Raw genomic sequence first — 26,794 nt, 5'->3', positions numbered from 1 at the left:
CACAGTCGTTTCTCTTCTCTGGGCCTTAGACTTGTCCTTCCCGCTCTGGCTTCTCCCAAGATCTGCCATGTGGAGTACATGGACTCATGGATCTGAATGCACTTTCTTTTTTTGTTGTTGTTGTTTTCTTTTTTTGAGATGAAGTTTTGCTCTGTTGCCCAGGCTGGAGTGCAGTGGTGTGATCTCAGCTCACTGCAACCTCTGCCTCCTGGGTTCAAGAGAATCGCTTGAGGCAGTCCCAGTGCCTCAGCCTCCCAAGTAGCTGGGATTACAAGCACTCGCCACCAAGCCCAGCTAATTTTTGTATTTTTTTTAGTAGAGACAGGCTTTTCCCATGTTGGCCAGGATGGTCTCAAACTCCTCACCTCAAGTGATCTGCCCGCCTCAGCCTCCCAAAGCACTGGGATTACAGGCATGAACCACGGCGCCCAGCCTGAATGCACTTTCCAAAGGAGGAGAGAGCAGTACAAGGGAGGTTCTCATGGCCTGGAATCCCCTCACCCATTCACCTCCCCAACCACAGCAAGCCACTCACTCCGGATCTGCTTCTTGATCTCCTTGGAGGGGTCCAGCCAGTTCTGAAAGAAAAGACAGAGATCTTCAGAGGGAAGATGCAGGAAAGAACCTGACTGGGCTGGGAGAAATATCTTGAAATGGCTGGTCAGCAGCCCCTTGTGGGCAACGCCCTTCCTTGGCTAAGCCTCCTGGTCCCTTTTTCCTGGGTCTAAGGGGTGAGGGGAATGGGGCCAGGATTCACTAACAGGCTTGGACCCAGTGTCCCGGAGCTGCCACTGCCCTGAGGCAGTTCCAGTGAGCAGGTGATACAGCTGCAATGGGACTGGCAGGAAGGAGGAAATTCAGAGTCTCCCAAGGATGGGGGAGAGGCTCTGGCAGGGAGCTCCTAAGCTCCCCCAGCAACTCTAGCAGCCAGACCAGGGCTCTTCAAATTCCCACCTGGGGGTGACCTGTATGTCACCAAGAAATGGCTGAGACAGGGAACTGCGGGTAGATAGGGCTGGTTGAACCTTGGGGATATGCAAACAGAAGACGCTTAGTGATCTGAGCACTAATGGAAGCCATGGGGGGTGGCCAGGATTACAGGGGCCTAACGGAAGTGCAGGTCCCACCCTGCTCCCTAGTCCAGGTACCTTCTGACTGTCGGCATCACAGAAGGTCAGGCCGAAGTAGTCCTTCTCTAGGAGGTTGAGGTGTTCACAGACCAGGTCAAACAGCACCTGACCCCGGCCATGTTTCTGAGGAGGGAAGCAGAGCAGCTGTGAGGCTGAAGTATACCCCGGGGCGAGGCTGGGAGATACCCTAGGCTCCACCAGGACAACTCAAAAACCCCAAGGGCCTTTTGGCATCTGGACAGGAACGCAGCACTCCTGCCACCCACCTGGCTCTGCCCTCTGAGTCCTAAGGGGGTGACAACAATGGCCAGCTCCTTGATGGCCTTCTTCCAAGTTCTGGTGGGGGTTTCTGGACCTTGAGCTTGCTTGGGGAGAAGCTGAAGTGGAAGGCATAGGAAGTGACGGCTTTCTCCTTCCTTTTTAGTGATTAAGAGAAGGAGGCTAACTTAGACTGAAGGAGCAGAAAACCAAGTCCCAAGCTTTAGATGTGAGAGGAAGAGAAGAAGCCCCTGGAATATAACAGAAGCAGGCAGGGGGAGAAGGGGAGGGCTTGGGACTCAGGGTCATAGTGTGACCCTCCCTTCCCTGAGTGAAATCCAGGGCAGCCCAGGCTAGCCCACCACTCCCTTCCCCACAGCCAGTGAGGTTTCACAGAGGCTCATGGGGCCTCCATCAGCTTCTGCTGGAAGAACCATTGTTAGGGCCGGATAGGTTCCTCCCACTCCTGTAGAGCTAGGCTTGGGCCTCTCTGAAACACCATTCAAAATGACGAAGCCAAGAACCTGACTGGGTGCACTCCAAACCCACAGGGGTAAAGATGAGCACCAATAAGGGGATCACAGGGCAGGGGAACAGAGGCAGTCACCACCCAAAGAAGCAGGGACTCTAGAGAGGGAGTGAGGCCCCTGTAAGGTCTGGTTGGGCCCTCAGGACCAAGCCTCACAAGGAATTCCTGAATCTGGAGATCATCAGAGAGAGAGGACCTGGCCTCAGTCAAATGCTTTATGCACTTCTAGGACAGGCAGAAATGGCATCTTGGGGACCATCACGGTAGGAGAGAGGACATAGAAGATAGCCCTTTCCTTTGTCCCAGGAACAGGGAAGGTGAAATCTTTCTATAGACAAAATACATACACAGTCAGGTGCAGTGGCTCATGCCTGTAATCCCAGCACTTTGGGAGGCCAAGGCAGGCAGACCACTTGAGGCCAGGAGTTTGAGACCAGCCTGGGCAACATGGTGAAACCCTGTCTCTATTAAAAATACAAAAATTAGCTGGGTGTGGTGGTGGGCACCTGTAATCCCAGCTATTCAGGAGGCTGAAGCAGGAGAACTGCTTGAATCTGGGAGGTGGAGGTCGCAGTGAGCCAAGATTGCATCACTGCACTCCAGCCTGGGCAACAGAGCAAGACTCTGTCTCAACAAAAAAAGAAAAAAAAGAAAAAAGAAAAAATACATACACATAAAAACAAAACAAAACCCTGTAGAGAAGAGGGACTCAGCCTCCCAGGACTCAGGAGTAAGTCACATCCCTAAAACCAGGGCATGAGGGAGAAAAGGGGGCAGCTCCTATAAATCTTAGTAGCAAGGACACCCTCTGAGCTCTTTGACACATGCGGAGAAGGGCCAGGAATGCTGCCTAGGCAGGGGTAGAACCTCTAAGGGCTCACAGAGGGGGCAAGCGAGAGCTCAGAATTAGGGCAGGAGTCAGAACCTATACAGGAAAAGGAGACCTAGATGTGAGGCCAGGAGGGCCAACCCCAGAAGGAGGCATCTGCTGTGTCACCACCATGGGGCAAGGTTTCTACACGGCCTGGGTGACATCCTCCCAGTGAGCCGCCTCCCTGTGATGGGGTGATGGGCTTGCTATAGAACCCTCAGGTGACTAGTTTGTCCTGGAGACTTGAGATGGTACCCTGGACAGGGATATTCACTAGGAAAGGAGGAGCCCTCTCTCCACCCAGTATATAAAAATGATTTAATTTAAATGTCAGTCTCTCCTGGGTGAATAGGGGAGCCCAGTTCCCAGGTCTACTGTTTGTAGATCAGCCCTTACATGGTGGCATCCTTGCCAAGGTATAGTCACCCTGTAAAATCTTCCCGTGGTGCCAGCCCTGTATCTCGTCTAATTCTATTTGCAACCATAACCACTCTCTCCAGGCTTTGGTGCCACCATCTGTACAAAGGAGCTCCGAGCCAGGTCATCTCTCTGGATGCTGTGGCCGGTCCAGGACTCCTCTGGTTTGGCCCAGGCTGGGTACACACAGGAGCCTGCCCTGGACCTGAGGCTGGCCAACCGGGGACAGGACATATGGCACGCAGTGCTCCCCTACCTCCACCTCACACTCATACTCCGAGGCATCAAGCAGAGTGACCCGGCAGATGGCACTCTTGTATTTCTTGGCAATCTTCTGGGGTGATTTCTGGGCCTTGCTGGGCGTGGTCCTCTCCGACAGGCCATCGGCCTCACTGTAGTCCTTCTCCTCCATGTCTAGGCTCTGCAAGACCAAGCAAGGGAACAGTTTGCTCAGTGAGTTTTAAGCCATGGCCTTTCATATAAGGAAGAAGCAATATGGAGGCATCTGGGGCCAAGACAAACCCCAGAATGAGAGTCGCTGCCGTCTGAGACTCACAGGGCAACTAGGGTCTACGGCTGGTGTGTGCAGAAGGAGAGCCAGGGCTTCCATGCACAATGGGTGGCCTCATGTGAGGGGTCCCCATCTTCCCTGCAGGCTACTGCTGCCATAGGCATCCTCTGAGGCAGGAGCATCCCATGAAACCAAAGCCAGTGGCCAGAGCTGCCCTGTCTCCCTAGAGCAGCGCGTGACTCAGCATAGCATCCATCTGGTCTCCTTCTCTTTGTCTGTCACTGGATCTAGCAGGAGTCTGGGAGCTGTGGACTGAGTTAAAAGAGAGGAGAAAGGCCAGAGACCTGCCCTCGCCCCGCCCCCTGCCCCGGGCCCTAACTCCACTGCTGATGCCCTCAGTGATCTTGGCCAAGTCCCTGCCACCTCCAGGCCTGTCGTGAATTAAGGAAGGTGTTAATTAGATGATGAGGTGAATCTGTTGTAGCTTTAGGGGCTAGCCAAGCTAGAACATGGGGCTAGCCAAGCTAGAACAGACAGGTTCAGGGGTAGGAAAATAAATGGAAAGAACTCAGGCTTCAAAATCAGATCTAGATTTGACTTCACCTCTGTTACTTTATGGCAGTGTGACTTTGGATAACTCACTTTATCCTGCTGGTGCTCAGTTTCCCCAAGTGTAAAATGGGGGAGTTAGTAGCTACCCTCTTTAGTTTGAGAGAATAAAATTTAAAAATGACCACAATGGGCCAAGCATGGTGGCTCACACCTGTAATCCCAGCACTTTGGGAGGCCAAGGTGGGAGGATCACTTGAGCCCAGGAGTTCGAGACCAGCCTAGGCAGCATAGCAAGACCTCATCTCTACTGAAAGTTAAAAAAAATATATATATATATATGGCTAGGCACAGTGGATCACACCTGTAATCCCAGCACTTTGGGAGGCCGAGGCAGGTGGATTACCTGAGCTCAGGAGTTTGAGACCAGCCTGGCCAATATGGTGAGACCCTGTCTCTACTAAAAATACAAAAATTAGCCAGGCATGGTGGTGCATGTCTGTAATCCCAGTTACTAAGGAGGCTGAGGCAGGAGAATTGCTTGAACCTGGGCAGCAGAGGTCGCAGTGAACCAAGAGTGCAGTGGCACCACTGCATTCCAGCCTGGGTGACAGGGCGAGACTCCAACTCAAAAAAAAAAAAGAAAGTGAAAACAATTAGCTAGGTGTGGTGGTGCACACCTGTTGTCCCTGCTACTCAGGAGGCTGAGGCGGGAGGACTGCTTGAGCCCGGGAGATTGAGGCTGCACTCCCGCCTAGGCAACAGAGTGAGACCTGCCTCAAAAAGAAAAGAAAATAACTACAATGCTCCCAGCACAGTGCTTGGCATGTAACGGGTCACTAATAAATCTTAGTTTCCTTCTTTCCTCCCTCCTGAAAAAATACTGGGGCCCTAAGAACTGGACCTGGAGGACGGTCTGGGCAGGAAAGGGACGCCCATGCTCTCGTGCACACACCTGTTCAGCAGGCCGCGTGTCCTGCTGGGGTGGATGCTTCTCATTGGAGTTGGCCTCTGGGTGGCCGTGGCCTGCAGGGGTCACAGGAGTGGTCACAGCGGCGGCGGCCTCGGGCTGCTGCGGGGCCTCCTCCTGAGCTTTCTTCACCTCAGAGTCGGGGCCTGTCTCTGTTGTCATGGTGACCAGCACGCCTGCATTGGCATGAAGGAGATCATGTGACAGGGAGGGACAGCAATGGTGTGACAGCGAGAGGGGCAGGAACCACACGCGGAGAGAGACAGATGGAGGCAAACGGACAAAGAGTCACAGGGCAAAGGGAGGAGGGAGGGAGAGACAGAGGAAGTGGGGAGGAGGGAGGGTCATAGGAGGTGAGGGGTTAGTGGCCGAGGTCACAGGCACCCCTCCCACCCTGTGTCTGCAGCTCTTCAGGGACTCTAATCTCTGGGCCTTTCGTAGGGATGATGAGTCCTTCCAGGGAGTCCCGCTCTGCCAGGAGCACATGGGGCCGCTGGTGACCGCCTCTAGGCAGGGCCCAAACTAGGCTGTCTCTCCAGCCACCTCACCTGGCACTTGGTAGCCCCTCAGCAAAGCTGGATTCACAGAATTTAACCAAAAGAGCCCTGGGTTCCAGACACTTCCAGTGCTGAAGCTGGACACACCTCTTCATGCCCCAAGCTTCAATAATTCCTGCCCTGCTAACTTCACAGAACAGATCCAGAAAGAGAATGACAGGAAGAAACTTAGGGGAAAAAAAAAAAAACAAACCGTGCAGCCTTGACGATGTAAAAGTCAAAAGAATAGGCTCATTCCCCAAGTCGGCCACAAATGTGGCAGTCACTTCACCTCTCTGGGACTCATCCAAAACATGAGCAACGTAGAGAAATGCTCTCTGGGATGAACGATTCCTGTCATTTTCCCCTTTCAGCAGTAAATGAGGAGATTTCAGAGAGTCAAGGACCCATTGCCCAGCTATTCTGCTGGAATAAGCAAGTTACAGAGAGAGAAAGAGAGAGAATGGCATGGTCTCATTTTTATATTTGAAAAACAAAACAGGCCAGGTGCAGTGGCTCACGTCTGTAATCCCAGCACTTTGGGAGGCCGGGGAGGGTGGATCACCTGAGGTCAGCAGTTCAAGACAACCTGGCCAACATGGTGAAACCTCGTCTCTACTAAAAATGCAAAAAGTAGCCTGGTGTGGTGGTGCACGTCTATAATCCCAGCTACTCAGGAGGCTGAAGCAGGAGAATCACTTGAACCTGGGAGGCAGAGGTTGCAGTGAGCTGAGATTGTACCACTGCACTCCAGCCTGGGCAACAGAGCAAGACTCCTTCTCCAACAAAAAAAAAAAGAAAAAGAAAAACAAAACAGTAACCTCAACAACATATGTTTGTGTTTGCACACATTTAGTAAAAGCTCTAAAAGGATACTCACCAAATTGTTAAGAGAGGTTGGTAAGGCAGAAGTGGGTAGAGGAAAATGAAAGAGATCCCTGGGAACAGGGTGACATAAGAGAGAAAACTTCACTTTTCACTTTATATGCTTTGGAACTACTTTTATCTTTTAAAATATACATACGTAGGCTAGGAGCAGTGGCTCATGCCTGTAATCCCAGCACTTTGGGAGGCCGAGGCTGGCGAATCACCTGAGGTCAGGAGTTCGAGACCAGCCTGGCCAACATGGTGAAACCTCATCTCTACTAAAAATACAAAAATTAGCTGGGTGTGGTGATGCATGCCTGTAATCCCAGCTACTTGGGAGGCTGAAGCAGGAGAATCGCTTGAACCCAGGAGGCAGAGGTTTCAGTGAGCCACTGCACTCCAGCCTGGGTGACAGAGCAAGACTCCATCGCAAAAATAATAAATAAATAAATAAAATATACGGATGTACTTTTTTAAACGTACGAGTTGGCTTTTTTAAAATGTAGGGGAGGGGAGGGGCATCAGATGCAACCATTCCTGCCCCCAATCAACAGATCCTCAAAAAAAAGCTTTGAAGCTAAAATCAGGGAAATAGAGAAATGAGCAGGAACCCTCACCCCTGAGTCCAGGCCCTTCCTCTAAATCTATCATATTACATGAGAGTGATTCAAGCTAGACCTGGCAGGCCCTCTCCCCTGCACCATCCATCATGGGACACCTCTGATAGACAGACAGACAGACAGACACAGCATCCACCCTGGGCTAGCCACGTGCTCCAGGTCCCCTGCCCCACACTTCCTTTTCATTTTTCAGTTTTTCTCCCTGCATCTCAGTGAGCATCAGCCCAGCCCAAAGCCAAGAGCACTGGACAGAAAGCCAGGGACCCTGAGCACCCCACTTAGGCACAGGAGAGCTCTGGGACCCTGAACATCCTCAGTCCCCCACAGAGTGGATAACGGGGGAAAGGCTTTGTATGTGGAGGCGTGTAGTACAAATGAGAGGGTTTGTTGTTACTGATGCTACTATTAAGAAGGAAGATGAGGAGGAAGGGAAGGCCTGGGTCCCATCACCTCCTCCCCACACAGAAATGCTTTCCACTCAAGCACACTACTCTGTGCTTTATGGGTATAACTTAAAGCCACAGTTAAATAAAGGCTCTCTGTCACTTACAGGACAATGAGTGCTGACTCCAGGCCAGGATACAAAGCAATGAGAGCTGCTTTAGGGGAGCCCACAGCCTTGGAAGGGTCCACATGATACCTGTGCGCCAGGCTCAGGATCTTTTCTGAGCCTGCACTTAAGGATACTGGTCATAATGCCAGATAAGGCCTATAGGCAAGAACTCTTAAAATAACTGCCTGCTTAATTTTGCTTAAAAAGAAAAAAAGAAAAAAAAAAAAAGCATCCACAGACTCATCTGTGTGTTTTCTGCTGTGAGATGCAGAATCCACACGACCCCTCGTGGGCCCAGGCAGTGGAAGAGACACTTCCACTCTTCCCTCTCCAATGGCCTCAATCTGATTTCAGTTCATACTCCCGGAACTTTTCCTGGGTCTGAGGTTTCTTGAAATAGCCAGGAAAGCAACCTTAAATAAATATCCCAGTCTTCCTCTGGCTGAGTCTCCAGCAGAGCCCGCTGGCAGCAAATGCCCGGCGCTCCCAGAACCACAGAGGAGAGGAGCTGGATGCCTTTTGAGATAATTTTTGAGATAATTCAATCTACTCCTCTTCCTTTACAGGTAAGACCCAGTGAGCAAAAAGGACGACTGACAGTGATTTCCTCAGAAACCAGATTTCCCTGGTTCCTCCGCCCACTCTCCTCCCTCCCCAGCCTCCAGACTCCCCAGATCCTAACTCTAGGTCTGCCTTCTCTCCACTGTACTTGGCTGCCTCAAGCAAACCTCAACAGAACCCCGCAAAGGAGAAAGCACTCAGGCTCAGGCTGAACACCAAGGACGTGGCAGGAGCCACCTCTGCATTCCATGGCCAGGAGCTACTGAGAGAAATGATGGCTCATTCACTCTAGAGAGTTAAAGAAAAAAATGTAAAAAATCATGGAAAAGATTTGAGTATAAAAGCATGATACACAACAGTTTGTACAGATTAACTCTATGTTAATGAATACACATGCACAGATATGGAAAATTCAGCAAAGTATTAACTATAATTATTTCTGGGTGGCAGGAAGACAGATTATTTTTTCTTCTGTTTAACTGTAGTTTTTGGTTTTGCTACTATACTTGGAGATTCCTTGAATAAGTTTAAGTTAGAGGTCAAAAAAGAAATTTTTCTGATGCACATGGCTTGGTATGGCAGTATGAGAAGGAGATAAAATCTGTTTAAATCTTTTAAAAATTTATAAATCAAAAATAACATCTTTTAAAAAAATATATGATGACATCTTTATTTCACATATCCAAGGATAAGAGCATGGTTCTCTCACTAGGCCACAGAAAGGGAGCTGAGGGCCTGGCCCTGGCTTCTGACATAGCCTGCCACGTAGGCATGGTTCCGCCCAGGCCCAGGTGAACACAGACTGATGGAGCTTGCTGTGCAGCTAGGCCGGGCCAGGCACCGCAGTGGCCCCTGGAGGGAAGCACGTGCTGGTTCCCGAAGAGCTGGCTGCAACGTGGGAGGAGGATGCTCACCCAGGAAATTGCTAAACACTTAGGCAGGAGGTGATTTAGATTTGCCATTTATGTTTCAGCCTCTCAGCAGAGTCTGGGGACCTGGTGATCTGGACTGTAGCCTGGAGTTCCCAAAGGAAGCTTCTAGGGTGGGTGGGGGATGAAGGTGGAATTAGGTGTTGAAAAAAGGGAGCCATTTATTTATTTATTATTTATTTATTTATTTATTTATTTTGAGACGGAGTCTGGCTCTGTTACCCAGGCTGGAGTGCAGTGGCCGGATCTCAGCTCACTGCAAGCTCTGCCTCCCGGGTTTATGCCATTCTCCTGCCTCAGCCTCCCGAGTAGCTGGGACTTCAGGCGCCCGCCACCTCGCCCGGCTAGTTTTTTGTATTTTTTAGTAGAGACGGGGTTTCACCATGTTAGCCAGGATGGTCTCGATCTCCTGACCTTGTGATCCTCCCGTCTCGGCCTCCCAAAGTGCTGGGATTACAGGCTTGAGCCACCTTAGACAGAAGATGCAGAGAGAGCATTTGAGCTGAGTCACCATGTGGGCAAATGTCCAGAGATGGGAAGAAGGGGGATGGCAGGGGATGGAGAGGAGACCTTGACGTTCTGGCACTTCAGAGTGAGAAGCCTATAAAGGTGAGCACCAAACAGCCTGGAGGGAGGGACTGGTTGGAGCTTGGGAGGAGTGATGGGGCTGGGAGGGTGCAGGCAGCCTTGCAAGAGTCAGAAGCATCTCCGTGCAGAAGGACAGGGCTCCCATCACTAAGCGCTGCTGCCAGCCAGGCCCAGGGCTAGAGACTTCATACGGTCATTCATGGACCTCTTGAAGGGAGGTAGAGCAGGTGGCCCTGTGGCTCAGTGGTTCACAGCACAGGCTTTGAAGTCAGGCACACCCAGATCCAAAGCCTAGTGCCAATGCCTGCTCACTCTGTGACCTCGGACAAGTGACTTCACTTTTCTGAGCCTGAGTTGCCACTGTTTTTTTTGTTTTGTTTTTTTGAGACAGAGTCTTGCTCTGTCACCCAGGCTAGAGTGTAGCGATCTCAGCTCACTGCAACCTGCGCCTCCCTGGGTTCAAGTGATTTCGCCTGCCTCAGCCTCCCTAGTAACTGGGATTACAGGTGCCCACAGCCGGCTAATTTTTGTGTTTTTAGTAGAGACGGGGTTTCACCATCTTGGCTAGGTTGGTCTCAAACTCCTGACCTTGTGATCCACCCGCCTCGGCCTCCCAAAGTTCTAGGATTACAGGCGTGAGCCACTATGCCTGGCCCTGAGTTGCCTGTTTTATAAAACAGAGACACTCCTCCCTCCCTCTCAGGATGGTGAAGGAGATTTAGGAAAATAACACAGAGAAAGCTCTTAGAGGCCGGGCGTGGTGGCTCACGCCTGTAATCCCAGCACTTTGGGAGGCCGAGGTGGGCAGATCACAAGGTCAGGAGATGGAGACCATCCTGGCCAACATGGTGAAACCCTGTCTCTACCAAAAATACAAAAATTAGCTGGGCGTGGTGGCACGTGTCTGTAGTCCCAGCTACTCGGGAGGCTGAGGCAGGAGAATGGCTTGAACCAGGGAGTCGGAGGTTGCAGTGACCCGAGATCGCACCACTGCTCCAGCCTGGCAACAGAGCAAGACTCCATCTAAAAAAAAAGAAAAGAAAAAAGCACTTAGCATGGTATACACCCAATAAAACAAGCCTGAGATGTAGGGTCTATAATTACCAGCAGTAATGGGAAGCTACAGTGAGGAGGGCCTGAGAATGGGAGTTCAGAAGTGTCCACCCACAACAAATGGAGAAATGGAGAAAGAGATGTTTCTAAGAGACAGCCAGCAGGACCAGACTGATGACACTAACATATGAAAGGCCTAATGCACAGGATTAGAAAAGAGAAAGGTCAGCCAGAGAAATAAATGCTGACAGCGCCTGTACTTGCTCTGTCTGGGGGAAAGGAACCCAGTGAGGCCAGGGATGCTTGCCTGGGCTGGGGCTGGCGCAGCAGACTGTCAGCATCTGATGCTCTTCAACATCCTAACCACCCTCTGGCTCCTCTAGCTCACCTTCCAGGGGCACTCAGCAGCCTTCTTAGCTGTGGATCTTTATCCGGGTGGCCTGCAGGGAGAGGGTGTCCTAGCCCAGATGAGGCAATATCCACTCAGCCTGGCAGTGAAACCACTCCTTAAAAATGAATCAACTGGTATCTGGTTTATACATCAGGCCCTCTAACCAGGGTTAGCATGAGTCAGCATCTCTGAGTCCAGTAACTTGGATTTGCTCTTTTTCTCCATCACCATTGCAACTGCCTAAATCTAAGCCACTATCAGCTTGTTCCAGGAGAGCTGCCCCAGCCTGCTCCATGGTCTCCCTGTGACCACTCAGGCCCTCCTAGAGTTTATTATCCACAAAGCAGCCATAAGAATCTTTCCAAAACTCTCAGTGGACACCCTCTTTATTTTTTATTTATTATTATTGTTATTATTATTATTTTTGGAGATGGAGTCTCGCTCTGTGGCCCAGGCTGGAATGCAGTGGCGTGATTTCAGCTCACTGTAACCTCCACCTCCTGGATTCAAGCAAATCTCCTGCCTCAGCCTCCCGTGTAGCTGGGACTATAGGCACCTGCCACCACGCCCAGCTAATTTTTGTATTTTTAGTAGAGATGGGGTTTCACCATGTTGCCCAGGGTGGTCTTGAACTCCTGAGCTCAGGTAATCAATCTGCCCACCTCGGCCTCCCAAAATGCTGGGATTACAGGCGTGACCCACTGCGCCCGCCAGATGCCCTCTTTAAAACCCCCAAGGGCCTCCCATTAACATAAAACACAAACTCCTTATCAAAGCTACAGACCTCTGTATATGACTGTGACCCATCTTTTCAGCATCAGCTCCCACCACTACTGGTCCCCTACTGCCTCCCCATACCGCCACCATCACCATGAGCCTGTCACATTGGCTTTCCGTCTGTTCTTCAACTGTGCCAGGCTTTGGGGCTTTGTCCTTAATGATTGTAATGTTCCCTCTGCATGGACAGCTTGGCAGCTCGCACCTTCAGATTGTGAATCTGTGTGCCCCTTGACCACCCTGTCTAATTTATTTAGGTCCTTTCCCCTATTTTTTTGGTTACAGCATGCTAGATTGTTTTGTTTTTGTTTCATTTTGCCATTTTAACCATTGTTAAGGGTAACAATTCAGAGGCATTAATTACATTCACAATGTTGTGCAAAAATCACCACTATCTATTTCCAAAAATTTTTATCACCCCAAACAGAAACTTCAAATTCATTAAGCAAGCATGCTGGGTTGGGTGGTTGGTTTTCTTTCTCTTTTTCTTTTTTTTTTGGAGACAGTCTCGTTCTCTTGTCCAGACTGGAGTGCAGTGGCGTGATCTCGGCTTACTGCAACCTCTGCCTCCCAGGTTCAAGCAATTCTCCTGCCTCAGCCTCCCCAGTAGCTAGGATTACAGGCACACACAGCCTCGCCCAGCTAATTATTTTGTATTTTAGTAGAGATTGGGTTTCACTGTGTTGACCAGGATGGTCTCGAATTCCTGAGCTCAGCCAATCCGCTTGCCTTGGCCTCCCAAAGTACTAGGATTACAGGCATGAGCCACCACGCCCAGCTGGGTGGTTGGTTTTCATAGTAATTATCACAAACTGATCTTCTATCATTGATTGATTTACTTATTTGTTTTTATCCTTTCTTCTAAAATAAACTCCATAAAGATAAGAATTTTGTCTCATTAGCCATTATTCCCAGGGCTCAGCGCAGTTCCTGATAAATAACAACAAAGTTATCATTTGTAGTCTGCTATTTGCTAGGCACTAATCTGAGTACTTTACATCAATGAACTCACTTCATCTTCACAATAACCTATAATGGGTAATAGGTACTCTTATTATCCCTGTTTTACAAAAGAAGAAACTGAAGCAGAGAAGTTAAGGAACTTGCCCCAAGTCACACAGCTAATAAACGGCAGTGCCAGAATTCATATTCAGCAGATCTGGCATCAGATGGAGAGGTAGATGGATAAATGGTTGAATACATGGATGACTGATGGATAGAACACAAAGAGACAACTTCTAGTCTACCCAACTGAGGATACAGACCCGGGCTGCATTCACCTTGCGAGCCTTTGTGGCTACCAGCCAGCCCTCCTCTCCTGATGATTTAGTTTATCTCAACACCTGATGTTTCCATCCAAAGTCCTGATATTATTCTCCTTATTTTACTAATGAGGATGCACACGCTCAAAGAGGCAAATGGATTTGTCCAAGGTCATAAGGCTGTGCCAGGTATCTCTGATTCCAGAGTTCTTCCCACTATATGGCATTCCGGCAACCTCAGGGGGCTCAAGCTATACTGACTTCTCCCAGGGTTGGGGCTGGCTAAAGAAAGACTTCCCAAGATTGAAAATGAAACATACTAGGAAGAGCTGAACTCAGAATCAGGACCATTGCTGCTTCAGTGCTTCCACTTCCGATCTGATCAGCTTTGGGCAGGTCACTTCCTCTTTCTTTTTTCTTTTTTGAGATGGAGTCTCACTCTGTCGCTGAGGCTAGAGTGCAGTGGCACAGTCTTGGCTCACTGCAACCTCTGCCTCCCTGGTTCAAGCGATTCTCCTGCCTCAGCCTCCCAAGTAGCTAAGATTACAGGTGCATGCCACCACACACCCAGCTAATTTTTGTATTTTTAGTAGAGACAGGGTTTCACCATGTTGGCCAGGCTGGTCTTGAACTCCTGACCTCAGGTGATCCACCCGCCTTGGCCTCCCAAAGTGCTGGGATTACAGGCGTGAGCCACCACACCTGGCCACTTCCTCTTTCTGAGCATCAGTTTCCTCATGTGTCAAACGGGGATGAGAGACCCTGTCCTCCACATCAGAGGAAGGCCATGGAGATCAAGGCTATTACAGAGAATGGAAAGACTTTGAGATACAAAAGTTAATGTCCTGGGCCAGGCACGGTGGCATGCATAAGCGCAGCAGTGAAACAACATGAGAACACACACAGCCACATGTATGGCGCAAGCAAAGCTGTCTCTTCTAAACCCTGCACACTGATGATACCAAAGACTGTTGCTTAGTTGTTCTTGGGAATTCTGAACCAGGTGAGAGAGGAGACGGGGAGGCAGGGGAGGGAGGAGACACCAAAACACCAAGAGACTGCCAGGCAGAAAAAAGTCTTTTGTTTTGAATGATGTTTTTAATAATCAGTTACTAAGACAACTCTTTCTTTCTGGGAAGTCAGGGGACACGTCTCTCCCATCTCCCTACAACCATGCCGCCTGGGTTGTTAGTCTCCATTTGCACCCCCAGATCCATGGCCTGCTTGAAGAAGCAGGAGGCTGGCCCATTGGACTGTCCCTTGAGCTCCCTTGTCTCCTGGCTTCTGGTTCCATTTGGCCAATAGAAGGCACTGGCAGGGGCCGGGCACAGTGGCTCATGCCTGTAATCCCAGCACTTTGGGAGGCCAAGGTGGGCAATGACTTAGGGTCAGGAGTTTGAGACCAGCCTGGCCAACAAGGTGAAACCCTGTCTCTACTAAAAATACAAAAATTAACTGGGTGTGGTGGCAGGTGCCTGTAGTTCCAGCTACCAGGGAGGCTGAGGCAGACCTGGGAGGTGGAGGTTGCAGTGAGCAGAGATGATGCTACTGCACTCCAGCCTGGACGACAGAGAAAGACTCTGTCTTAAAGAAAAAATAAAGAAGAAGGCATTGGCAGGAAGTCAGAAGGTGGAAGGAGAAAGATCTTGGGTGTATCTTCCCCAGTTTCTCTCTCTGTGGTCCCAGTAGTGGCTGAGCCCCTCTGCGACAGCTCCCTGCCCCCCTCTACCGGTCACCGAACTCAGGTAACACCGCTCCCTCCTGCTTATTCAGGCCGAGAGCTGGTAACGCCTTCTGTCCCTGTTAGTTTGTGGGTGCCTCAGCATCCCGTGTGGGTTCCCCTCACCCTGCTCACACCTTTATTAACATCTCCTCAGGGGAAGCATCTGAGTGGAATTCTGTTTCCGGTCAGAATCAGACTGATCCACCACCTGATGCTCATTTAGGATGAGGTGAGCCTGAGAAGAGGCAGAATAGGCTAAGAAGTCAAGGAAGGCAATGGAACCGTAAGCAAGCCCCTTAACCTCTTTGTGCCTCAGTCTGTTCATCTGTAAAGTCATGATTATAATCTTGCATACCTCACAGGCTTACTATGAAAATGGAATCAGATCATGCCTATAAAACACTAGACACGTACCAGAATATTAGAAATATTTGCTCCAGAAATATTAGATACTCTCCAATTAAGTCCAAAGACTAAAATGTTAATAATAGCCTTCCCTTGGAGAAGGAAATATGGGCCTTTTCCTCTGTATTTTTCAATTTTCTACTATAAGCATGTATTACTTTTGTAGTCAGAAAAGAAAAAAGAAGAATTACAAGAAAAAAAAAAAAGAAAGAGTGCCTATTAGGGCTTTTTATTTCTCTCACTTGCTGGAGATGATGTGACTTCCCAAGGGGATTTCCCCAGTATGGAACACTCACTTTCTTGAGTGATAATGTCTACATGGACATGAATGAAAGGATGGAGGGTACAGGTTGAGAGAGCTGCCTCTGAGACCTCAGGCCACCTTCACAGCCAGGCCAGAAGGATCAAAAACGGAGCTGGGTCTGTAGTCATGCTGTCTGGTGTTCGGGTTTGTACATGGCAGTGGGGAGATGGCAATTTGTCAGAGGCTTGCAGTACCCACAGACACCACTTTAAACCAAACAATGTGAAGAGGCCACCACCCATCAGCCTTGGCTTCTTGCCCAAAAGCTTCACGGGCCACCGGGGAGCCTCAGGCTGATGTGCAGTGGTGGGCTGGGGACCACGTGACAGCACAGAACTGCAGAGTAACAGCATCAAAACGGAGAAATGCATCCCACCTGGCCCATCCTGATGATGATGCAGAAGGCAGAGCGAGACCTCCCACTAGCAGGGTATCCTCTGAGAGCCGGGCAACGTGCTGGCTGTCTTCTGGGCTTTATCTCATTTGAGCTGCATAAGGGCCACACGGAGTAGGTGAGCTTATTTCCCAGGCAGCTTAGTGGCCAAGGCCACATGGCTAGTCAGTTCCAAGGAGAGCCAGGACTAGGACTCAAGTTTGCTGGCTCACAGTCCAGTGCTCTCCCCACTCAATGCTGCTACATCCCACGACCTCCAACTTGCTGTAGACCATATAACCAAAGCTACCGTTGCTCTGGATGTAGAAATAATAACAGCAGTATCAATCCCTCCCACATGCAGGGCACTTTACAATTTAAAGGATCTTTTTATAACCATTTCGCTTGGACCTCACCAATTAGTCATTGTTGAGAGTGAGCAGGAAACAGCAGTTACGGACATGGGCTTAGGAGCCAGAGCTGGAATCCTGATGCCACAGGCTTGGTGACCTCAGGCAGGTTACTTAACCTCTATTGAGAAGACTATCCCCTGCACCTCCAAGGTATATAGTGAGAATTAAACGAGATAGGCAGGGTGTGGTGGCCTGTAATCTCAGCACTTTGGAAGGCCAAGGCGGGAGGATTGCTTGGGCCCAGGAGTTTGAGAGCAGCTGGGCAACACAGCGAGACACTGTCTTTACCCCGCGCCCCCCTAAATTAGCCAGGTGGGGTGCACCTGTAGTCCCAGCTACTCAAGAGGCTGAGGCAGGAGGATCACTAGAACCTGGGAGTTTGAGGTCACAGTGAGCTGTGACTATGCCACTGCACTCCAGCCTGAGTGACAGAGTGAGACGCTGTCACGCTTTAAAAAAACAAGAATAATGGCCGGGTGTGGTGGTTCACGCCTGTGATCCCAGCACTTTGGGAGTCTGAGGCAGGCAGATCACCTGAGGTCAGGAGTTCGAGACCAGCCTGGCTAACCCAGTGAAACCCTGTCTCTACTAAAAATACAAAAATTAGCCAGGCAGGTGGCACGTGCCTGTAATCCCAGCTACTTGGGAGGCCAAGGCAGGAGAATTGCTTGAACCAGGGAAGTGGAGGTTGCACTGAGCTGAGATCCTGCCATTGCACTCCAGCCTGGACAACAGAGTGAGATTCCATCTAAAAAATAAATAAATAAATAAATAAATAAAAATAATAATAGTAAAAGAAAGAAAAGAAAAAAACAGATAAAGCACATGAAGCTTGCTCTAGCACAGTATTTGACATATAGTAGATACTCAGTGGCACCAATGGCTCAGATCACCACCAGACAGATGGACAAACTGAGGTACAGAGAAGGTACAGACTGTCCAAGGACAGTCTGAGTATGGGCAGCAGCATAGTCCAAGCAGCAGCTTATAGCATCCTAAGAGAATGTGAACATTTCCTAGGAGAGCTCCATACTGGGTGGGTGAAAGAAGGGGTCTCCCTGGGACATCACCACCTTTTAAGGGTGACAGAGAGATGGCCTCCTCCAAGACCAGTCCCCTCAGGTTCCAGTGAAGAGAGGAGGGAACAGGAGAAGGGAGAAGCAGTAGACCTTTGAGAGCAACTATCACGGTCTCATGGTTTCTGACTCTTTCTCTCACTTGATTTTCATTGTCTAAACACTGTTAGAGTTCAGTTAGTGTAACTTAGAATACCGTAAAATTGGAAACAACTTCAAATGTCAATCAACAGGGGGTTGGCCAAATTAGCTAGGGTTTATCCATTAAAATTTAATTATGAAAGTATAACATACCTATTGCAAAAATTTTTGAGATAGATTTTATATCTACTGACATGAAAAGATGTCAATGTGTAGTTACATGAAAAATGCAAGTTGTAAAACAATAATGCAATGTATGATCCCATTCTGGTTTGTATGTTTATGTTGGTATAGAAAATATCCTGGAAGGATACACAACATGCTGTTATTAGCTATGACTGGAGAGTAGGATTTGTTTGGGAATCTAAGGTGAGAATACACCTTTTTTTTTTTTTTTTTTTTGTGATGGAGTCTCGCTCTGTCACCCAAGCTGGAGTGCAATGGCACAATCTCAGCTCACTGCACCGCAACCTCCACCTTCTGGGTTCAAGAGATTCTCTTGCCTCAGCCTCCTGAGTAGCTGGGATCATAGGTGCCAGCCACCATGCCTGGCTAATTTTTTGTATTTTTACTAGAAACGGGGTTTCACTGTTGGCCAGGCTGGTCTCGAACTCCTGACCTCAGGTGATCCACCCGCCTCAGCCTCCCAGAGTGCTGGGATTATAGGTGTGAACCTATAATCGTGCCCGGTCTACAATTCTGAATTATTAGATTTTTCACAAATTGTTTTTGTAATTAAAACTAAAGAAAAATAAATAGTAAAGAAAGATTCGTTTTTCTGTTTTATTTACTTCCCATATGCTTGCTGGAACTCCATTTTATGCCTGTTTTCTTCCAATCTGTATCTACGTTCACACCTAATTTTATACCACTGTAATATGAATACTGATAATCTTAGGAGTCTTCTTTCCCATTTAACATTAATTGTATCAGACCATGAATGACATCACATCATGACATCATCATCATCTCCACTAACGTTCATGGATACTTCACTATGTGCTAGTCACCATGCCAAAATTTTTACATGCCTTAACTTATTTCATCTTGATAACAACCCTAAAACCAGGTACTTGAACTATCCACATTACAGCTGGGTAAATTGGGGCTTTGAAAGATTAATTAATTTGCCAATGCCTCACAGCTAGTAAAAACAGAAAGAAGACTGAAGCCCTGTTCTATGCAAGTGCCAAGTCCTCACTGGGAACCTCTCTGTCCTACTCCCCTCGAAGACAGTGAGTGGTGAGTGAGAAGAATGTGGCAAGCAGGGAATAGCAAGAATATGGCAGGCACTATGTCTTTCCACTTGAGTGACCTTGATCAAGTCACTTCCCCTCTTGATTAGTTTACTCATTCTTTCATCGGACAAGTATTTGCAAACCACTGAGCAACACGCTGTGACGAAACAATGAATAAAATGTGAACTCTGCCTTCAAGGAGACTGGAGTCTAGCATCATTCTCTTCAAACACAGAAAGGATCTAGCCCCAGCCCCACCTCTGTTGCAGGGCAATCATAAGCACAAAATAATCAAGGATGCAAAAGAGCTTTGCAATTGCACAGCTTCATCCACTGCAAGCAGTTTTTCTGTGGGTGTTCACCACTGCATATTATTTTATCCAGTGGATGTTCCAAAGCTTACCCAATCATCTTCCTATTGTTGGACACTTAGTCCCAATTTACTGCTATTATAGAGGAAGCTCTGATGGTGATTTATTCAAAAGAAATAATTCAAAGGAAAAACAGGCCAGAGGCACAAAAAGATGCTGCTCAATCTTCCAAATAACTAAAGGGAGACTAGCCCTTCTCAAACTTACCAGGCCTCCAACGGAATTCCTGACCCTGTGGCCTGACCCACTCTAAGCTCCTCCTTCTCCAACCTGGCGAGCCACCCACTACCGGAGGCACACCTTAGTGAGCGTCAATCTTGCTCCCTCCCCAGCCCTCCAAGTCCCCACAGTTAAGGTTTCTCCTATGAAGTCACGTCCACCCTCTCCTGTGGATCATACGGTTGCCAAAGGGACCTTCCCAAAACACAGTTCTGTCATGCTCCTCAGCAGACTAAAGGTTCCTAGAGCATCCCGGCTCATGTCAAGTCAAAACACCTTGGCCTGACATTTAAGAGAGACAGAAGGGGGAGAGAAGTAATGTTCACTGAGTTCCTGCAATGTGTTAGCATTACACTAGGTGCTTTATGTAACAACCACAACATGGTCCCTGTGAGACAAGCATGTTTATCTACATTTTACAAATGAGGAAACTGAGGTTCGGGCCATCTGAGTGATGTGCCCAAGGCCACATGGCTAATACAATGCAGTGCTGTGACTACAGCCTACGTCTGGAGGATTCCAGAGCTCCATCAAAAACCCAAACACAAGCTGACTTTCTGAGTCACCTTCCAGCTCACACTCCGCCACACACACTATCTGTTCCACGCACACCAGACCACCCACTCTTCTTCAAAGGCATTACTATTTCCTTCCCCTCTGACCTGGGGAAGTGGCTGCCCTTCCCCCTTCAACCACCGAAATCCGACTTGGCCTTCAGTGCCCAGCTCAAAGGTCCCCGTCTTCTTGAAGCCTTCCCTGAGCACCAAAATAGGAATCCATGCTGAGCCTATGCAATAGTACACTCTTTACTTTTAGTGTGTCATGTCTGCATCTCTCCCAGCTAGACTGGGAGGTCTTTGAGGAGAGGGATGCATCTGACTGAGTGACTATTTCACCTTGAACAAAACGGAGTACGGCCTCTGAGAAACTACAGGCTGCCTTGCATGGCCTTCAGGAACATGGCTCTGACCCATATTGCCTAGGTTTGAATTCTGACTCCCCCATAACCTAATTGTTTGACCTTGAACAACTGTCTAAGCCACAGCTCCCTCAATCTGTAAAATGGGAAGAATAATAACTCTATACCTCATCTACACCTCACAGGGCTTTGTGAAGAACGTATGAGTTGTACATGGAAGCCCTTAAAACTGGGCCTGGCACGTAATAAATGTTCAATAAATGTTAGCTGTTATTATTCTGATCCACAAGCCTCCAGCCCACAAAGGAAGCAGTGCCAGCCTGCTCCACCCCCACCCATCCACCCAGGCTCAGCTCCCTGCCCACAGGGCCTCCTCAGCCCAGTCCCCACTGGGGCCTCGGGATGTGTCCAGGGCCAGCCCATCTTCCCTAAAAGCCAATGGGAGCAGGGAGTCTGGTGTTTCCCCACTTCTGGGGGATGCTGGCCAGAAAGCAGAAGGCCAAGGCTGATCCTTCTCTGAGAGCTCTTAGTCAGTACCTATCTACCCCTACCCCTTAGGACCATAGTAATATTCAGTCCACAAAGCCACCCTTGCCTCGCCAGACATACACAAACACACCTCACACGCCTCTCCACCTGGACCAGCCCTGGCCTATCAATGAATTGCCAGGCTCCGCTGGACACCAACCTGGTACTTCCAGACAATGCCCCTAGTAAATGTCATGGTAGAAAGAAGGGCTCTAGACTCAGACCACCCCACACTTTCCAGCTGTGTAACTTTAGGCCAGTGACATAACCTCTCTGAGCCTCGGTTTCTCCTCTGTAAAATGTGGATAATTAATCGCACCTATCTTATAGGGTTACTGTGAAATGACTCAAAGCACTTCTTGCAGTACATGGTATACAGTAAGTGTTCAATAAATACCATCACTTTGATTGTGTAATCATTGGTATTTATCTCCAGGCCGAGATGGTCATCCCCCCCTTTTTCTGCTTTGAGATGGAGTCTCGCTTTGTCTCCAGGCTGGAGTGCAATGGCACGTTCTCGGCTCACTGCAACCTCCACCTCCTGCATTCAAGCAATTCTCCTGCCTCGGCCTACTGATTAGCTGGGACTACAGGCGCACGCCACCATGCCCAGCTAATTTTTGTATTTTTAGTAGAGACAGGGTTTCATCATGTTGGCCAGGATGGTCTTGATCTCTTGAACTTGTGATCCACCCGCCTCAGCCTCCCAAAGTGCTGGGAGCCAAGATGATCATCCCCTTTTAACAAATGGAACAGAGAAGCCCAGAAAGGGGCCCTTAGGGAAGTCCCTGCAGGGGCTAAAAAGCACTTCCCACCACAGCCTGAAGTCAGAAAACTCTCTCTGTTGCCCCCTGGAGGCTCAGGCCAGAACATCCCTAGGCACCTGGCATCCTCTCAGCTCTATGCACTTCCAAGAGGGTCCAGGGCCACTGGCGGCCCTTTCTCTCAGCCCTGGCCTCTCCTGCTCATCTACTGAGGGCAAGGGCTGGGAGGCCAACATAATGCCCCTCCTAAGGGATCAGGTAGCCTCAGGCTCCAGGCTACAATGCCTAGCCCCTGGCAGAGGCCTGTCTATGGCACAGCCACCGCAGCAGGGAAGCCGGCATCTGAGCTGCAAGAGCCCCAGAACAAGAGGTGGAAGACCTGGGCACATTAGTGCTGACTCCCCCGCTCAGCTGTTTTGTGACCTTGGCTAAGTCACTCTTACTCTCTAGGCCCCATTTAACCTTTCAATATTGACTGAGTGAGGACTACCTAACCAAGCATTGTTTTCATGCAGGGTTCTATGGAGGAAGCTCTTCAAGAAGCTCACAGGGCTGAGCCCAGAGGGACTGTCACATAGCCCAGGAAGGACTTTAATAGGAACAATGCCCTCTGCACTGATCTCCAGGATTGCCTTGAGGTGCCTCTGAAATCCCAGGGACTATGCTCTGCATGCCACAAATACTGTGCCTGGGTTGCCAGGCAGGCATGACCTCAGGCTGGCCAGGAGAAGCCAGCTCCATCCCTGCACAGAGCTGGCAGAGCCTCCCTGGGCCACGGTGGCTCACAGAGGAGGCTGGCACAGGCTGCCTCTGCCGCAGGCTCCATCTGGAGGAATGGGTGGGCAGACAGGCACACAGCTGCCTCTATTCTCCACACCCTTGCCCGGGACAGGAGGCACTGAGTCTTCCAGGAGCTGCGGAGGGCACCATCCAGGCCCCAGATCTCGACCTGGCCCAACTGTCACTGATTCTGGAAGGCTCCTAATGCTGGGGGTTGGGGGACGGGGTGGGAATGGAGCCAAGTCACTGGACCCCACACAGCCTTGGTGAGGTCCTAAATCTGGCCGTCTCACATTCCCACCTTTGGGTGCAGAGGAGGTGCTATGCGGATCCAGAAGTGAATGTGGGAACACGTGGTGCTCTCTCCCCCACCAATGCATCCTCAGAGCTCCGAGGGAAAAGCAACGACCATGGCTGGCAGCTGAGGGAGAGATCAGCATCCCCAGAACTCCCTCTTGGTCCCTGTCCAGCCTTCAAGGTCTCCATGGACCACTTTGAGCCATATAGGTCTGCCAATCAGTGGCCTCTGCGCCCAGTAAGTACCCCAGTGGCTGTAGACATTGGCCCCCCATGCCTATCCCTGAGACCCCAGCCTCTCAGGCCCTTGGACCTCCCCAAGTGTGAAGGTGCCAGACACAAGTGGGACACACAAGCCCTCTCCCTCTGATTAGGGGACAGTCACTGGCCAGGGCAATGCCAGGCCGGAGCCGCAGAAGTCCTAGGGCTAAGATTCCTGCTAGCAGCTCTGAGGTACTTGTAAGGGAGACGGGAGGGGAGGCAAGCCCAGAGCGGGGAAGGGTCTGTAACCAGAGTGAGGAGAGATGAGGGCAAGAGCTCGCCAGCATCCCAGGCTCCAGCCAACAGCTCCTCCTGCAGCGACCGAAGCAGGAGAAATCCAGAGAGCCCTTGGCCTCCGGAGGCGGCAGCAGAAGTGCTCTCGAAAAAGAGAGTGGGCCAGCCGGTGGGAGCCCAGCGCCCACCCACCGCTCATCCTACAGCAGGACCAACCCCCCCACACCCCAGCCTCCGGATCCTCTCTCCAGGCCTTGGAGGAGGCTGCAGACCGGTCGGTGGGGAGGAACAGCGAGACCCTCCCCCACACTGGCCAGGGGACCAACAACCTGAAAACTCAGTTCTCGGCCTCGCCCCCGTTCCTCCCCAGGGCTGGAGGCTGGGCCTCGATGTTGCAAGCCCCCGGCCCCGAGAGCCACCTGATCCCCCGTGTGCCTACCTGGGCCCGGGGGTCCCCATGTCGGGCAGGTTGGGCGAGGGGCGGCCCCCTCGGCTCCTCTGGCAGGCAGGCCGCGGGGCGGGGCGGCGCGGGGTCGCGGCGGGCTCTGCGGAGCAGCCTGTTCGGCGACACCCCCGCCCGCTGATGGATGCCGACTGCAGCAGCGGCGGCGGCGGCGGCGGCTCGGCGTGCGCCGGGGGCTGGGCACGGTGCCCACAGCCCCGGGCCTGGCGCCCGACGCGCGGCCAGCCCCCGCCCCCGCCCCGGCCTCGGAGCCCAGCCCAGGGGCGGCCGCCGCTCGCGCCTGCCTCCCAGCTCGCGGCGGCCCTGCCCCTGCCTCCGCCTCCTCTCTGCCTGTCTCCTCTACCACCACCACCCCCCCGCCCCGCCCTCTCTCTCAGGCTCCCAGGCCACCTCTTCCCCGTCCCTGCCACACGGGCAGTTCCCAGACCACTGCGGGACTGTGCAGCAGCGGGCCCTCTCGAGCGCCCCGGCTGCCCCCACCCTGGTCCTAGCCAGCCACGGGCCTTCTCGCTCTCGCCAAGCCCTCTTGGGGGCTCAGCAGCGAGAGAAGGAGGGGGAGGAGAGAAGAGGGGGATGGATCCCTGACTCAGAAGGGGTGACTCAGCCTCAGTGGGCCTCCCATCCCACCGGAGCCGGATCCCCTCACCACCCCTGCAGCACAGCAACAGGGCAGAACCTGCCTAGGACTCGGCGTCCTCCCCCACCGAGAGGAGGTATTGCAACTGTCTCCTGGGAATCCTCTGTGCCTCTGAGTGTGTCTAGAGGGTGTCCACATTTGTCCACATGTGCCTTGGTGACGATGACAGTAAGCGTAACAGTGAACCCAGGGACCTATTGGGGATGAGGCCTGTGTACAGGCGCACTTGCTGTACGTGTGTGAGTATAGGCTGAGTGTGCACCTGAGCTCCAGGAAGGGGCAGGGGCTGGCCAAGTGGCTCGTGGCAGAGACCATGGCTCAAAACCAAGCTAAGCCCTGCTCCTCCCCTCCAGAAGCAGTGTTACCCACTCAAAAAACCAGTCCAACCACTGCAGCACCTCCATCTCATACAATCCAAAGGTGGGTACCTTAAGCCACAGAGGGCTCTGGAAGGCAGAGGGCCTGGGTTCCAGTCCAGCTCTGCCACTGGCTCAGCAAGTACCTTTGGGCAAGTTGCCCCATGCTCTGGGCCTCATTTGCAAATTATGAAAGGGCTGGACGTTCCTATCTCTAGGGCCCCTAGTTCATGGGGAAGCCATAGAGAGAATGGTGGGTAACCGCAGCATGATCTCCAAAGATTTCTGTCCATGGGTCTACTGCAACCCATATGACTGCGACCCACCCCAGTCACCAACCCCACCCCCAGGCATACACAACTATTCATTCATTCTTCGCATCATTCCTGAGTACCTACCATGTGCTGGCCATGGTTCTTATCACAGAATCCACTGCTCTGGGAAGCACAGAGGCCCCACGCTGGGAAACAGCCTCGATGTGATTCCCTCACATCGATCCCTGCTGCGATTCCCTCAGTATCAGCCTCACCAGTGGGCTCTCTATCTCTGCTTGTCACACACTATAGAGCCAGGCACCTCCCTCCCCCAATTCCTCCCTCCCAGTGTGCTGCTCCATCATGGTGACCTTCTACCCTGGGTCCTCATATGCACTCTAGCGACTCCAGAGAATGAGGCTATGCCCTCTCCTCAGCACCCTTTAGAGAACTCAGGATACAACTGTGTCCCTTTGTACCATGTCCAAAGCAAGCCTTCTCTTCTCCAACTTAAACCTCCTTCATCAGGTGTCTTTAGATACAGCTGCTGGTGCCTTCACTCCCCCTGCTCACCAGGTTCAGGAGTGGATGAAGAGCAGAGAGCAGAATGAAGCCAGCTCCTCCCAGTCCTACAGAACAGGCCCGCCTTCCAGACAGAAGGTGGGAAGACAGACAAATCTGCCCAGGCCGACTGACAGAAGGACCAGTGTCCTGCTTGGCAGTCTTCTGTAGAAATCCTGTCCTTTGCCTTTGGACTTCTCATCCCCAGGCCTTTCAAATTCACTTCTTCCCAGGAGCTCCCAAGGGAGTGTCACACACGCCCCTGAGGCCGTGGCCTTGGGCAAGTCACTTTGCCACACAAGGTGCTCTGTTTGAGTTTAGCTCACCACACATTTATTTAAATGAATGAGTGAAAGGACCAATAAAACTCAGGAGTTATACCAGATGAATTTATTGTTTCAGATGCACAGCTGCTAAGAGATTCTTGACTGCCTGCCTTCAAGTATTTTTATTCCAAATAGGCTTGGTCTCCATTGCTGGCCGAGCCTTCCCAATCATGGGCTCCTGTGGGCAGGAGGCTCTGGGCTGCACGGCCAAGGCTTCTCTGTTCCTCTTAATTCAACTCTCCTTCCCTGGCCCTCTCCCTTTCCTTCCTTCCCCCAGGCTGAAGCCCTCCCCACTCCTCCCCTGGGGCAGGGCCACTTTCCCACCCTCCTCAACCAGATGGAGCCTCTCACTTTCCCAGGAGAATCCAGGCTACACTCCAAAGACTGAGGCAGGATGTTCCCAGACATCATTCTGCATTTATACCCAAAGGGCTCAATTCACTTCAGGTCATTGAGACCACACAGAAAATGAGGCTTCGGCTATTTTCATTATTTTGATGATTATTATTATTCACTAACATTTCTATTAGCACTTTCCAGTTTGCAAAATACTTTTGTGTGTCATCTGCACAGTATCTTGTGAAATAATATCATCCCTCATCTTATAAATAGGCAGGCTGAGGCTAAGAGTGGGAGTGACTTGTCCAAGTGACGCTTGCACAGTTACACTGGCTCCCTGGACTAGATACTTTCCACTTTACCCAACAATAACCCTTTCCAGAAAAATCAGGCTGGAGGAAGCAGGAGAGACACTTAAGAATATATGGCCCCTATAGGCA

The 26,794-nt window shown here is 50.8% G+C and overlaps 1 protein-coding gene across 29 annotated transcripts in view; it reads right to left on the bottom strand.

Moving 5' to 3' along the window:
* The window catches only part of EPB41L1 (erythrocyte membrane protein band 4.1 like 1), a 164,808-nt gene that overhangs the window by 53,902 nt on the left and 84,112 nt on the right, over nucleotides 1-26,794 (bottom strand). For 26 of the 29 annotated variants that reach the window (XM_021921095.2, XM_021921096.2, XM_031656722.1 and 23 more), the window contains 4 exons: nucleotides 5,221-5,411; nucleotides 3,462-3,626; nucleotides 1,149-1,253; nucleotides 536-578 (listed from right to left, as the gene is read on the bottom strand). In XM_021921095.2, the coding sequence (XP_021776787.1) occupies nucleotides 536-578; nucleotides 1,149-1,253; nucleotides 3,462-3,626; nucleotides 5,221-5,397 (490 nt within the window). In that variant the 5' untranslated portion in view covers nucleotides 5,398-5,411. Of the gene's footprint in view, nucleotides 1-535; nucleotides 579-1,148; nucleotides 1,254-3,461; nucleotides 3,627-5,220; nucleotides 5,412-16,180; nucleotides 16,955-23,857; nucleotides 24,009-26,794 lie in introns of those variants that run through there. The other 3 variants (XM_003904794.3, XM_009216188.3, XM_009216191.4) reach the window with 3 other exon arrangements.

The sequence above is a fragment of the Papio anubis genome, chromosome 16, assembly GCF_008728515.1.
Source record: "Papio anubis isolate 15944 chromosome 16, Panubis1.0, whole genome shotgun sequence".
In the NCBI taxonomy this organism is placed as follows: Eukaryota; Metazoa; Chordata; class Mammalia; order Primates; family Cercopithecidae; genus Papio; species Papio anubis.
This window is presented reverse-complemented; position numbering and strand designations above follow the sequence as displayed.